The sequence below is a fragment of the Oryctolagus cuniculus genome, chromosome 6 (genome assembly GCF_964237555.1).
Source record: "Oryctolagus cuniculus chromosome 6, mOryCun1.1, whole genome shotgun sequence".
Taxonomy (NCBI): Eukaryota; Metazoa; Chordata; class Mammalia; order Lagomorpha; family Leporidae; genus Oryctolagus; species Oryctolagus cuniculus.
In genome coordinates, this window is record NC_091437.1 from 3,876,743 (window position 1) to 3,891,872 (window position 15,130).

The 15,130-nt window shown below is 46.7% G+C and overlaps 1 protein-coding gene across 2 annotated transcripts in view; it reads left to right on the forward strand.

The window, feature by feature from the left end:
• The window catches only part of DCP2 (decapping mRNA 2), a 41,457-nt gene that overhangs the window by 17,604 nt on the left and 8,723 nt on the right, over positions 1 to 15,130 (forward strand). For both annotated transcript variants that reach the window (XM_070076008.1, XM_070076009.1), the window contains 4 exons: positions 9,340 to 9,492; positions 9,613 to 9,725; positions 9,824 to 9,931; positions 12,052 to 12,187. In XM_070076008.1, coding sequence (XP_069932109.1) covers positions 9,340 to 9,492; positions 9,613 to 9,725; positions 9,824 to 9,931; positions 12,052 to 12,187 — 510 coding nt within the window. The remainder of the gene's footprint in view (positions 1 to 9,339; positions 9,493 to 9,612; positions 9,726 to 9,823; positions 9,932 to 12,051; positions 12,188 to 15,130) is intronic.

The window sequence follows — 15,130 nt, forward strand, 5'->3', positions numbered from 1 at the left end:
TTTATTACCTAGTTTAGTCAGACATGCTATTTAAGATTATTATAAACCGTCAGTGGTTATTTACCACAGAAAAGCCTTGAGTGGTTATTTACTGTGGAGCAGGATTGAAAAAGCATGAGGGGCCGGTGCTGTGGCATAGTAGATTAAGCCTGTGCTTGTGGCGCCAGAATCCCATAAGGGTGCTGATTCGATTACCAGCTGCTACACTTCTGATCCAGCTCTCTGCTAATGACCTAGGAGAGCAGTGGAGGATGGCTCAAGTGCTTGGGACCCTGCACCCATGTGGGAGACCCGGAAGAAGCTCCTGGCTTTGGATCGGCGTAGCTCTGGTCATGGCAGCCATTTGGGCAGTGAGCCAGTGAATGGAAGACCTCTCAGTTTCTTCTTCTATCTGTACCTCTGCCTTTAGAATAAAATAAATGAATCTTTTTTTTTTTTTAAAGATTTATTTATTTATTTACATAGAGAGAAGGAGATGCAGAGAGAGAGGTCTTCCATCTGATTCACTCCCCAATTGGCCTGCAACTGCCGTAGCTACGCCGATCTGAAGCCAGGAGCTTCTTCCGGGTCTCCCATGTGGGTGCAGGGGCCCAAGGACTTGGGCCATCCTCTACTGCTTGCCCAGGCCATAGCAGAGAGCTGGATTGGAAGTGGAGCAGCTGGGATTCGAACTTGTACCCATGTGGATGCTGGCACTGCAGGCGGCAGCTTTACCTGCTACAACACAGCGCCAGCCCCAAAAATAAATGAATCTTAAAAAAAATATTTGAAAATACTGAGTTTCAAGTTCAATGTGGAACAGCTCGTCCAGGTAGTGTCTGCAGCAGCTATAGACACAGCTAGTGGCTACGAGAACGTGAAGGTTCTGTTCACTCCTTAAAACTGAAAGCAGTTGGAGGAGAAGATGAAGCACCTCCAGTTTGCTTTTCCATGCCCAGCAGAAGATTCTACTGAGCAGGGGTGGAAAGTCGTCTTCCGTTTTTTGGTCTACACTTTTTTTTTTTTTTAAATAGAAAACTTTTATTTAATAAATAGAAATTTCGAAAGTTTAACTTCTGGATTATAGCGGTTCTTCTCTCCATAACCACCCACAAACCATCCCATCTACTACTCCGTCTCCCATCCCGTTCTTCATTAAGATTCATTTTTAATTATCTTTATATACAGAAGATCAACTTAGTATATACTAAGTAAAGATTTCAACAGTTTTCACCCACACAGACACAAAGTATAAGTACTGTTTGAAGACTAGTTTTACCATTAATTCTTAGAGTACAACACATTAAGGACAGAGGTCCTACATGGGGAGCAAGTGCACAGTGGCTCCTGTAGTTGACTTAACAGTTGAAACTCTTACCTAAGATGTTAGTGATCACACGAGGCTCTTGTCATGAGCTGCCAAGGCTGTGGAAGCCTCTTGTCTTCACAAACTCCAACCTTATTTAGACAAGGCCATAATCAAAGTGGAAGTTCTCTCCTCCCTTCAGAGAAAGGTACCTCCTTTGATGGCCGGTTCTTTCCACTGGGATCTCACTCACAGAGATCTTTCATTTAGGTTATTTTTTGCCACAATGTCTTGGCTTTCCATGCCTGAAATACTCTCATGGGCTTTTTAGCCAGATCCAAATGCCTTAAGGGCTGATTCTGTGCTGTTTAGGGCATTTGTCATTCTGTGGGTCTGTTGTGTACCCTGTTTCCCATGTTGAATTATTCTCTCCTTTTTAATTATATCAATTATTATTAATAGACACTGGTTCACTCTCCAGTTGGCTGCAATGGCCGTAGCTGTGCCAGTCTGAAGCCAGGAGCCAAGAGCTTCCGGGTCTCCCACACAGGTGCAGGGGCCCAAGGAGTTGGGCCATCTTCTGCTTGTCCAGGCCATAGCAGAGCGCTGAATCGGAAGTGGAGCAGCAGGTCTCGAACTGGTGCACATATGGGATGCTGGCACCTCAGGTGGCAGCTTAACCCGCTGTGCCACAATACCGGACCCCATTGCATTGCTTTTGTTTCCTGATATGTGGCAGTCATAGGTTTTTTGTTTGAAATTGACACATCCCCAAAACAGAGAGGGGCTTGTGGCCTGAGCCTAGAGGAAGGGTACCAAGCAGGCTGTCTGGGGAGAAGCTGCAAGTGAGTCCCAGTAGAGAGCAGAGGCAGTCATACTTAGGAATTCCCGGTCTTGTATTTGACCTTCTGTTTTACCTTGGGTAATCGGGTTATTTCTCAAAAGTTTTACTCAATGAAGTAGACTTAGGACAAATGAGTGGACAGTGGTCTCTTGGTGTTGTGTAAGATACATTTAGGATAACCTCAGTGTATTTTTGAAGATTTGGTTACATATTTGAAAGGCAGAGTGACAGAGGAAGAGAGAAAGAGATCTTGCAACTGCTGGTTCACTCCCTCAAATGGCCGCAACAGCTGTGGCTGGACTATGGCACAGCAGAAGCATGGATGGGAAACAGGCAGGGACACCGCGTAGCCAGTGTCTGAAACCACTCTTGTGTGGGGTGGGTGTCCTAAGTGTACCTTCCTGTGCCATGTGTGGTTTCAGAATGTCATACTGTTGCCTGTTACTTGACTGTTTTTAGTGAGACTGACTGGAGGTGCCTGTGATTTAATTTACACACCTGGCACAGAGCCACTGTTGATTGATTTATTCTGCCTCTTGCTTATATGCTTATAGACAAAATCGTTGTCTTTCTGCACTATGCCTCTTGGGGTAACACTTTTTTTTAAATGTTACATTTTTTTTTTCTCAGATAACTTTTTTTTTTTTTTGACAGGCAGAGTGGACAGTGAGAGAGACAGACAGAGAGAAAGGTCTTCCTTTTGCCGTTGGTTCACCCTCCAATGGCCGCCGCGGCTGGCGCACTATGCTGATCCGATGGCAGGAGCCAGGTGCTTCTCCTGGTCTCCCATGGGGTGCAGGGCCCAAGGATCTGGGTCATCCTCCACTGCACTCCCTGGCCACAGCAGAGAGCTGGCCTGGAAGAGGGGCAACCGGGACAGAATCCGGCGCCCCGACCGGGACTAGAACCCGGTGTTCCAGCGCCGCAAGGCGGAGGATTAGCCTACTGAGCCGTGGCGCCAGCCCTGTCAGATAACATTTGAGAAGTTAATGTGTTTTGTGTGTCAGGGATGTTAACTGTGTCATGTAGTATGGATAGGGTGGGTTCCCAGAAAGTGTGTTGTTAAGATTTTGTCTTTGGTGTCTGTGTATGTATTTCAGTTAATGAGATTTTTTCCCACTTTGAGAATTGAGAGATTGAGTTGGCTGCTTTTGCATGGATGAGGGGGAGATCCCCCATGGCCCCCTGAAGGTCTCTGGGTTCAGCTGACAGCACACAGGTTAAGAGAAAAAGGGATCTGTACCTGCAGCAGAGTGATGAGCCAGCAACCCTGTGTGGCTCAGGTGCTTCGTTCCCATTACTTGTGGGGCAGAGGATGGGTGTAGACAGTGATTTTTAGGGGGACATGAGTGGGCCTTGAGGACAGGCGATGGTTGATGAGTGATTTTCTCTGGAAGAGCCGATGGACCAGCTTAAGACAGAGGCTCACCCGCTGTGGTTCTGTGCCTCGATCTTCCTGTGGTGTTAGTGATAGGGAGTGGATGGAGCCAGCTGCTTTCCCTTTGCAGGGTCTGGGCTTCAGGCAGATGAGGGATCTCAGAGGAGAGCCTCTTCCGGGGCTGCTGGTCTGGAGGTTCCTTTACTTTAAAAATAATCAGCACACTGGGCACCAGAATTCGAGGGCTCCTTCACTCTGTTCTGCGTTTGGTTCTGGGTTCTAGGTTTGAAGCTGCCCGTGTTCGTGAAGGGGGCCCTTTTCCTTCGGCTTCTTTGGTGCTTGTGTAGTTCTAAAGCTGCAGCCATTCCAAGCTGAGTTGCATGCCTTTGCTCGCTGTCTGGCAGACCTCTCCATCGTGGGAGTTGTAGCTCCAGTGTATCCAGAGATAGGCAGCTTTCCAATGGGACCACCCCTGTGGTCACACCTCCCCCTAGGGCCATCTTTCCTTTTTTTTTTTTTTTTTTTTTTTTTACAGATTTATTTGAAAGGTGGAGTGGAAGAGGCAGAGAGAGAGGTCTTCCATCTGCTGATTCACTTCCCAAGTGGCTGCAACGGCTGGAGCTGGGCCGATCCAAAGCCAGGAGCTTTTTCCAGGTGTCTCATGCAGATGCAGGGGCCCAAGCACTTGGGCCATCTTCTGCTTACCCAGGCCTCAGCAGAGAGCTGGATCGGAAGTGGAGCTCCTAGGACTCAAACCAGTGGCTATATGGGATGCCTGCACTGCAGACAGCGGCTTTCCCTACTACACCACAGCGCTGGTGCCCCTAGGGCCATTTAGATACCCGCCTCCTACCTCTGGGCATCTGGGTTGTATTACAGTTAATGTTTTCTTTTTGATTTAAATCCTTTAAGGACAATGCTTGTTGTATTCATTTTTGAATCCTGTGGCTAGGACTCTACCTGCCACTTACTGGTACATAATGCATATTTGAATGCACTAAAAAGGACTCCATAAAAATTGTATTAATAATCATTTCAAATGTAGAGGAAAAATGGTAAGACTGATAAAAAATAGATCTACCAGCTAATGTTTTGCCGTATTTGGATGGATATGTGTATATGTTTTATACTATTACAGAATTATTTAATAGTAACTTGTAGGGGCCGGCGCTGTGGCGCAGCGGGTTAAAGCCCTGGCCTGAAGCACCGGCATCCTGTATGGGTGCTGGTTCGAGTACCGCTGCTCCTCTTCCAATCCAGCTCTTTGCTATTGCCTGGGAAAGCAGTACAAGATGGCCCAAGTCCTTGGGCCCCTGCACCCACGTGGGAGACCTGGAAGAAGCTCCTGGCTCCTGGCTTTGGATAGGCTTATTAGCTCTGGCTGTTGTGGCAGTCTGGGGAGTGAACCAGTGAATGGAAGACCTCTCTGCCTCTACCTCTCTCTGTAATTCTGTCTTTCAAATAAAATAAAATAAATCTTTTTTTTTAAAAAGAGTAACGTTTAGACTTAATGATACATTACCTCCGACTACTGCTTGTGTCCTTTAAGAATAAGTAGTTTGGGGCTGGCACTGTGGTGTAGTAGGCTAGGCTTCTGCCTGCAGCACCAGCATCCCATATGGGTGCAGGTTCAAGTCCTGGCAGTTCTACTTTTTTTTTTTTTTTTTTTTAAGATTTATTTATTTATTTGAAAGAGTTACACAGAGAGAGAAGGGAAGGCAGAGAGAGAGAGAGGTCTTCCACCTGTTGGTTCACTTCCCAGATGGCCGCAACGGCCAGAGTTGGGCCAATCCAAAGCCAGAAGCCAGGAGCTTCCTCTGGATCTTCCCATGTGGGTGCAGGGGTCCAAGGACTTGGGCCATCTTGTACTGCTTTCCCAGGCCATAGCAGAGAGCTGGATCGGAAGTGGAGCAGCTGGGACTTGAACCAGCGCCCATGTGGGATGCCGGCGCTGAAGGCAACGGCTTTACCTTCTACACCACAGTGCCGGCCCCTGTTCTACTTCTTGATCAACTCTCCTGCTGATGTGCCTGGGAAAGCAGTGGAAGATGGCCCTGCACCCATGTGGAAGACCGGGATGAAGCTCCTGGCTTTGGATCGGCCCAGCTTCTGCCATTGCAGCCATTTAGGGAGTGAACCAGCAGATGGAAGATCTCTTTTTCTCCCTCTCTGTCACTCTGTGTCTGCCTTTTAAAATAAATATATAAATACATAATGTTAAAAAGAAAAGTTCATAAAAATGTGTTACAAAAGAAGTATGTATAGATTTTAATTTTTTTGCACAAAGATAAGCTCATAGTTTTCAGAGTTTTTTGAAGTATCCTTTTATACATTTAATTTTAAACATTTTTTTGGGACGCTAAAGTACGTGAATACTGAGCACTGACTCATGTACGTGTAGGTCCCTACTTGTGCAGTCGCACTCAGGTGAGAGAGAGGTCATGGCCAGCACTATTCTGCTTGTTGTTGCATGTCACATGAGTGGGTGTTTGTTGTGCTCCCTTTGGATCTGGCTTTTGTGGCTCCATAACTTTCCCGTGAGGTCTCCAGTGCTGCCTGTGTGTCAGCAGTTGGTTCTTTCTACTGTATGTATACCAGTGTGGAGCTACTGCCCATAGTTTCCAGTGGTCTGTGAGAGTTCTGCTTGAGCCACCTTCTGGCCTATAATACCAAGTTATCAATTAAAAAAAATTTATTTTTTAGCTTTTCTGATTGGAATGTATATTATGGTAGATTTTTAAGTTGTGGTTTCTTGAAGTTAAATGATAATTGAGCACTTTGTCATGTTCTTATTGGTTATTTGAATATCCCCTTTTGGTAAGTACCCATTTTCTTACTGTACATTAAAAGAACACTTTGTTTTTAATTTGAAAGTCAGAGAGATAATCTTCTATTTGCTGGTTTACTCCTCAAATGCCAGCAACAACCAGGCTGAAGCCAGGAGCCTGGAACTCCAGCCTAGTCTCCCAGAGACCCAAGTACTTAAGCCATCACCTGCTGCCACCCAGGGTGTGCATTAGCAGGAAGCTGTATTGGAAGTGGTGTTGGGACTGAAATCTAGGCACTCATATGTGTGGTGTGGGCATTGCAAGCAGTAGCTTAACTACTGCACCAGATGCCTGCCCCATTTTAAAGTTGATTTACTTGTTTTCTTGCTACTTAAGCATTTTTATTTTTATTTATTTATTTATTTTTTATTTATTTATTTTTTTGACAGGCAGAGTGGACAGTGAGAGAGAGAGACAGAGAGAAAGGTCTTCCTTTTGCCGTTGGTTCACCCTCCAATGGCTGCCGCTGCCGGCGCGCTGCGGCCGGCGCACCGCGCTGATCCGATGGCAGGAGCCAGGAGCTAGGTGCTTTTCCTGGTCTCCACTGGGGTGCAGGGCCCAAGCACCTGGGCCATCCTCCACTGCACTCCCTGGCCACAGCAGAGAGCTGGCCTGGAAGAGGGGCAACCGGGACAGAATCCGGCACCCCGACCGGGACTGGAACCCGGGGTGCCGGCGCCGCAAGGCGGAGGATTAGCCTAGTGAGCCGCGGCGCCGGCTGCTACTTAAGCATTTTTAACATGTTCTAGAGGTGGATATATGGTGAGTTTATGTCTTCTTTTTTGACTCTGCTTTGATCAAGAAAAACAAGAGCCCGTATCAGTGGTGTGTGAACTTTTATGTAAACCAGTCTCCATAGTGTTGGTATATTGATCAGGAGTTTTGAAAGCTCTGACCCAAGTAGTGACTTAGACCTTGTTTCAAGAAAAAGGAGAACTGAGAAGTCTGGATGTTGCTCCCAAGAGATGCGCAGATAGCACACCTGAGTCGTGGGACTCATCCACGGGGTTGGCAGTTGAAGTACGTTGTCGTGTGGGCATCAGTATCAAGCTTGAGGGAAGTGGGAAACCAGGAATGTTCTGTCATTGAGCCTTCACAGTTTTATTCTGGGAAAGATGTGGAGTTGGCTGTGTTGGAATATCAGTGGTTTCTCTGCAGTGCGAGCTGTAGGTGAAAAGAAACTGGAGATAAAATAATTTCTCAGAATACCACACAGGTACTTCTGCACCCAACCTGTCATTTCCAAAAGGCGTAAATCTGCTTTCCTTTTGTAAGCCTTTGTCTTTGCAGCAATTTTAATGACCTGGAGGTCCAGCAGCTAAGGTTAAAATTTCATGCAATTTGTGAATTCCATGTATTACAAAACAGTTTTCAAGTGAGCATATTTATACTCACATATTTTTTAAAATTAAGAACAAAAGGCCCAGCATACCTAGAATAGAGAAGTGGTGACAGCGTGCAGGAGCTTCAGTCTGGGCCATGAGATGCGGGGAGGGGCTGAGGCCGCCTTCGCTGAGGAAGGTGGACAGGTACACGGTGATGGGTCCATGTGGTGTCCTCGTTCCTCTGCCTCCTGCCCCACTGACCTGGCAGGGGGAACTGCACCATCACAGACCCATAGTGGTTTTCAGCCACTGAGCATGTAAAGCCATTTAGACTCTGGAAGTGAGGTGGGGAAAGGCTGACAATAATACAAGTGTTTAAAGAAGGAGAATGTGGGGGCCAGCGTTGTGGTGTAGAGGGTAAACTGCTGCCTGGGATGCCAGCAATCCTATATGGGCCCTGGTTCTTGTCTGAGCTGCCTCACTTCTGGTCCAGCTCCCTGCTAATGTGCCTGGAAAGGCATTGGAAGATGTCCTAAGTGCTTGGGCGCTTGCATTCAGGTGGGAGACCCAGAAGAAACTCCTGGCTCCTGGGATTGGCCTGGCCCAGCCCTGGCTATTGGAGTCATTTGAGGAGTGAACCAGCAGATGAAAGATCTCTCCCTCTTACTCTGTAACTGTCTTTCAAATAAATAAATCTTTACAAAAATAATTTTAAAGCTAAAATAATAGATGGGTAGTTTCTTATTTTGTAACTGAAGCCCAGTGGGTTAATCAGGTTAGGTCTGGCTTCTCTGACCGGGATGTGTAATTAATGCCTGACATTCCTCCTGGCCCTTGAGGTGCTTACTGTCAAGGAAAGGCAGTTTGGAAATTGTTAGTCCAGTTTGCTCATTGTCACTTATATTGAATTTTGATCACACAGCCCCTCCCCTTCTGTACCACACAACTACACTAACATGGTTGTAGCTGTGCGTTTAAATGGGTGTTAATTGCAAATCAGTTTTCACATATTTGAAAAGTAGTTGTGTATGTGGAAGGCAGTTTTTAGTTTGTAGCTTGGAATATGTATAAAATTGTGGATTTTGTGACTAGAATCACTGTAGTCCCAAGTGATCTACGTTGCTTGCCACCTGCAAATGGGGAAATTCAGGTTCTGATTTGGAAAGGATTTTCCAGTCCAGGAGAGACAGAGCTTGGGCTGCCCCCTGGGGGCCTCTGACCCCCCTGCTTAGTTGTGTTTTTTTTTTTTTTTAATAACTTTTTTTCTTTTAAGATTTATTTATTTGAGAGACAGAGTTACAGAGAGGCAGAGGCAGAAAGAAAGAGATCTTCAGTCTGCTGGTTTACTCTCCAGATGGCCGTAACAGCTGGAACTGCACAGATCCGAAGCCAGGAGCTTCTTCTGGGTCTTCCATGTGGGTGCAGGGGCCCAAGGACTTGGTCCCTCTTTTGCTTTCCCAGGCCATGGTAGAGAGCTGGATTGGAAGTGGAGCAGCTGGGACTCGGCTTCATCTGCTAGGCCACAGTGCTGCCTCCCCCCAACCCCGCACTCGCGCTTAGTGTTTTTTCATGCTTTTCATTTCCTGGGTATTTCTGAATTGTTGTCTTTGAAGTAAGTTTTATCAAATTGGAGGTCTAACAGCTAAAACTGATAATTTGATTCAAATTGTTATTAACAGGTCTTTGAAGAAACTGGCTTTGATATCAAAGACTATATTTGTAAGGATGATTACATTGAACTTCGAATCAACGACCAGCTTGCTCGTTTGTACATCATTCCAGGAATTCCTAAAGACACAAAGTTTAACCCAAAAACCAGAAGAGAAATTCGGGTATGTAACAGTTGAGAGTATTTTCAGATTGCTAGACACTGTCAGATTTGAATGAATTAGAGAGTTTCTTCTAGAAACTTCTTGTTAAGTAACAATGGATTATTTGCTTCTGTCTTTCAGAACATTGAGTGGTTCTCCATTGAGAAGTTGCCCTGTCACAGAAATGATATGACCCCAAAGTCCAAACTTGGTTTGGCTCCTAACAAGTTTTTTATGGCTATTCCCTTTATCAGGTGTGTTTATCTCCTGAAATAGAGGAGTATCCTTCATGACTTGGGTAGTTGTTACCTAGAGCCAATGTTTTAAAACTGAATTGTTAATGTTTCCATAGGCCATTAAGGGACTGGCTTTCTCGACGATTTGGTGATTCTTCAGACAGTGACAATGGATTCTCCTCAGCCGGCAGCACACCAGCTAAACCCACAGTGGAAAAATTGAGGTAAAGAAGTAAATTCATGGGATGGCTTAGTGGTGTAGGGAGGGGTTAAAGCTTCCACGTGTGACACTGGCATACCATGTGGGTGCTGGTTCTTGTCCTGGTTGCTCCACTTCTGAACCAGCTCCCTGCTAATATGCCTGGGAAAAGCAATGGAGAATGGCCCCGGCCACCCATGTGGGAGAACTGGATGAAGGTCTTGGCTTTGGTCTAGCCCAGCCCCAGACGTTGGCAGCCACCTGGGAAGAGAACCAACGGGTGGAAGATCTCACTGTCTCCCTTTGTCTCTCGCATTCTGACTCTGACTTTCAAATACATAAATACATTTTTAAAAAAAGTAAATTCATGAAATTTTGACCTTCTGGTATATTTAAAAAAAATACAGTTAGCAGTTTTGCTTTTAAAGTTAGCAGAGATGTGAGATTCGTTTTTTCTCCTGAGAGAGAGTGGAGGGAGCTCCCATCTGCTTGTTCATTCTCCAGATGCCTGCAATGGGTGGTGCAGACATAGGCCAAAGCTAGGAGCTGGGATTTCAGTCTAGATCTCCCACATGGATTGCAGGGACCCAATACTTGAGCCATCACTGCTGTCTTCCAGGGTATGTGTCAGCAAGAAGTTGGAATCTGAAGCAGACACGGGCTCTGGGTGTCTCATGTGGTGTCTCAAGCACTGGGCCAGAGGCCCACCCCTAAAGTTCCTGTATTTGCTGTGGTGTTTTGCTGCTGTTTTGCTGCCGGCTGCAGCAACTGGAGCTGGGCCGACCTGAGGCCAGTAGCCAGGATCTTCCTTTGGATACCCCACGTGGATAAAGGCTTCCAAGCACTTGGGTCATCTTCTTTCCCAGGCGCATTGACAGACAGCTGGATCAGAAGTGGAGCATCTGGGACTCAGATTGGCGCCCATATGGATACCCACCCTGCAGGAGGAGACTTAACGTTTTTTAAGATATTTAAGGCTAATCATTTAGCAGGGAAGAGGAACCTGTTTCTGCCAAGGGCCTGTTGGGTACTTGTAACATTTATGTGGCACACAGAATGAGCCTGCTGTGTATTGAATTTTGAGTCTCACCTGTGTATGCCTTGACAGGGCCAGACCAAGTGATTCCGTGGGCCTCGTGTGTCCTGTGGAATGATGCTCCTCACCCCTGGCTTACGGTGAGGGGGTGTTACAGATAATTTAGAATCCAGGATGAAAAATTACGGGTTGTTAATTCATTCAAGAAGTGGTTAGTGCTAGTCACTCCAGAGAGCTGGGGATAGGACAGGGGACAAAGTAGACAGGACTCTGCCTTATGGGGCTTGCTCTCCAGCAGGGGAGCTAGTTAGATGATAAGTAAGAATGTGAAATATATCGTCTGGAAGATCAGCTGTCATGGTGTGGAAAGAGCTGTGAGTGGGAGCAGGTATTTGGCACAGCAGTTAGGATGCTTCTTGGGACATGCATGCTCCATATCAGAGCGTGGTCCCGGTCCCAGCTCCACTCCCAGTCCCACTTTGCTGCTAGCGCACACCCTGGGAGGCAGCGAGTGATGCTCAAGTACTTGGGTCCTTGCCACCCACAAGTGAGACCTAGATGGTGTTCTGGGCTTCCTGCCCCATCCCCAGCCTTTTAGGGCATCTAAGAGTGAAACCAGTGATGGGAGATTTCTGTCTCTGTCTCTTCCCTTTCTCTCTTTCTCTCTCTCACTCTGCCTTTCAAATAAACTGAAAATAAATAAAAAGAGAAAAAGGGCCCGTGCCTCGGTTTACTAGGCTAATCCTCCGCCTTGTGGCGCCGGCACACCGGGTTCTAGTCCCGGTCGGGGCGCCGGATTCTGTCCCGGTTGCCCCTCTTCCAGGCCAGCTCTCTGCTGTGGCCAGGGAGTGCAGTGGAGGATGGCCCAGGTGCTTGGGCCCTGCACCCCATGGGAGACCAGGAGAAGTACCTGGCTCCTGCCATCAGATCAGCACGGTGCGCCAGCCGCGGCCATTGGGGGGTGAACCAACGGCAAAAGGAAGACCTTTCTCTCTGTCTCTCTGTCTCTCTCTCTCTCTCTCTCACTGTCCACTCTGCCTGTCAAAAAAAAAAGAAACTGTAAGTGGAAACGTTTTTTCCTGACTTTTGTTTTTAAAATCTTCATGTAGTCGAACCAGGTTCCGCCCCAGTCAGCAGCTGTTTCCCGAGGGCTCTCCTGGGGACCAGTGGGTCAGGCCCCGGCAGCCCCTGCCCCAGAGGCCACACAGCGGTCAGCCCGAGCTCTCAGACCTCTTGAAAGCCAAGGTGAGTGCAGCACGTTTAGAATGTTTGGGAAATGTAGATACTTTGGCTCTGTATTCACTCGCAACTGAGGAGTTGCCTGTTAATTGTCACCCGGCTCTGAGTGTTGATCCAGGGTTCTGGGTGCTGACTGACCCTTAACCTTGCAGCTTTGGTACAATGAATATAGTGTAGTGAGAGGACTTAGGGGCTAACTTGGTGTATACATGCTGCCAGTGAAAGGTTCATTTAAAAACAAAGCTCAAAAAGAAAATGATCTTCCAAATTAAGATAAATAGGGCCTTTTTGTGTTTCTGTTCACATAAAGGAAAGTCACCATTTATTGTAAAATAGCATTTTCAGTATTGTGTCCTAGTGTGTGATGGTGCCACAGTTAGCCTGCCGCACTCGTGGCACTTGGGATTATTGCCAGTTGTTGCCTGTTCCTCCGTGCATCCATGCACAGTGTTTTAAGTGATTCATGTCCTGTGCAAAATGTAGAGCTCTGGGTGTTCCCCCTTTGTTGGCAATACTTGGCGTGCATGTCCTTTTGTCTTAGCCATCCATCCATTTGGCTGCCAGTATTTGTTCAATTTTTCTTTTAAAAAATAATACGGACTGGTGTTCTGGCCCAGTGGGTTAAGGTGTCAGCTGCGACGCCAGCATCCCATATGGGTGTGGATTCATCTCCTGACTACTCCACTTCCAGTCCAGTTCTCTACTAATGGTCTGAGAAAAGCAGCGAAAGATTGAGCCCCTGCACCCATGTGGGAGACCGGAATGAAGCACCTGGCTTCTGCTTGGCCCAGCCCTGGCCCTTGGAGCCACTTGGGGAGTGAACCAGCAGATGCAAGATGGATTGATCTCTCTCTCTCTCTCTCTGACACATACTCTCTCTCTCTTTCACTTTCACTCTCTCTTTCAAATAAGTAAAAAATAGACCAGGTTTGTCAAAATTAGAAACTGTTGTGCTTAGAGAAGCACAGTCCGAATGAGTGAAAAGACAGTCCATAAAATGGGAGAAAACAGGAGGTAACTGGAGTGGCAAGTTCATGACAGCTGAAGTAAAGCTGGCCGGGGCTTGTCCATCTGGGAAGTGAACGGTTGGCATTGGCGTGGCGTGTGACTGCTCACTGCTGCTGAGTTATCCATGCCGTGTTGACGTGGGAAATTTTACACACAGTGTGCTGCAGTAAAAGTAACTCCCGGGAAGAGCAGAATGAAACGGATTGTAAAAGGGTCTGTGACAAGTTTGTGACAGCCTTGGTCTATTTAATTAGGGTGTTGATTACAATTAGGCAGTTGACACAACAGCTGTATAGGTAGAAGGAATGCAGATAAACACATTTTATTGTATATATATTTTTAAAAGTTCTTATTTTATTTATACTGTTTTATCAGTTCTTTTAAGTAACTGCCTTTTCAAGACTCTAAGGATATAGTAAAGTTTAGAACATTGTGTGATCTGGGGCTGGCCTTGACTCCACATCCTGCTTGGTGGTGCCTGGGTTTGAGTCCTCGCTCCCCTTTATATTCCCATCCCAGCTTCCTACTCATATGCCCTCTGGGAGGCAGCCCATGTGGCTTAAGTGGTTGGGTCCCTGCTAATTGAGTTCCTGGCTCCCAGCTCTGTTCTAGCCTAGCCCTGGCTGTTAGCATTTGGGGAGTGAAGCAGTAGATCAGAGATCTTTCTCTGCCTTTCAAAGAAATTAAATAAAAACTAAATATTTGAAATAGAGATTGATGTTTAAAGGTAAACTTAAAATTTTTTTAAAGATTTATTTATTTATTTATTTGAAAGAGTTGGAGTGACAGAGAGAGCAAGCTTCCATCTGCTGGTGCACTTCCTATATGGCTGCAGTGGTCAGCACTGGGCCAGGCCAAAGGCGGGGCCAGGAGCGTCATCCAGATCTCTCATCTTCCTAACAGGGGCCAAACACTTGGACCTTCTGCTGTAGCTTTGCCCAATCCATTAGCAGGGAGCTGGATCAGAAGTGGAATAGCCAGGACACAAACTGATGCTGGTGCCCATATGGGATGCCAGTGTCAAGCCACAATGCTGGCCTCCACTTTTTTTTTTTTTTTTTAATGTTTATTTGAAAGAGAGCAACAGGGAACTTTACTTTTCAGATGCTCACAGTTGCTGGGGCTGGGCCAGGGTCAGGTCATAGTGAGGAGCTAGGAACTCCATCTGGGTCCCCACATGGGTAGCAGGAACACAAGTAGCTTGAGCTATTACCTGCTGCCTCTCAGCTTGTGCCTTGGCAGGAAGGTAGATTGAAAGCAGACAGCGGACTTAAACCCAAGCTCTCCAGCTCTCCAATATGGGATGCATGTATCCCAAGTGTGACTCAACTTGCTGTGCCACAACACCTGCCCCTAAACATAGATTTTAAAAAATCCTTAATTTTATTTCAACGAGAAATGGACAGATATCTTCATCTGCTGGTTCACCACCTAAATGCCTACAATAGCAGGAGCTGGGCCAGGCCGAAGCCAGGATCCTGGAACCCAGTCCGCATCTCCCAGGTGATTTGCAGGGACCTGACTCCTCAAGACATCACCGTTGTCTCCCAGCTAACCCATTAACAGGAAGTGAGCGTCAGGAGTCAGAGCCAGGACTCCGACTCAGGCATTCTGATAGTGCAGTCTAAACTGCTGGGCCAGATGCCTTCCCCAGCGTCAGGTATTTTTTTCTGTGGAAAATTAGTTTATGTTAATAAAATAGCAAGATTTAAACTATGGCAAGTGAGGGTTTCATGTCTGAATTTAAGGATAATGGCCCAGATTTCAAAAGGAGCAGTAATGACTGTTTTATAAGATGAGATTAATCCCTTGGCAAGGCTTACTGCTGATGAGCAGCTTGCTGTCTGTGCCTGTCCCTTGCTCCAGGAGCAGTGTGCCCCAGAGTCCCTCACGGAGGGGTTCCCTGATGGTCATGGTGGTTTTCCAAACTTTCTCCCTTCA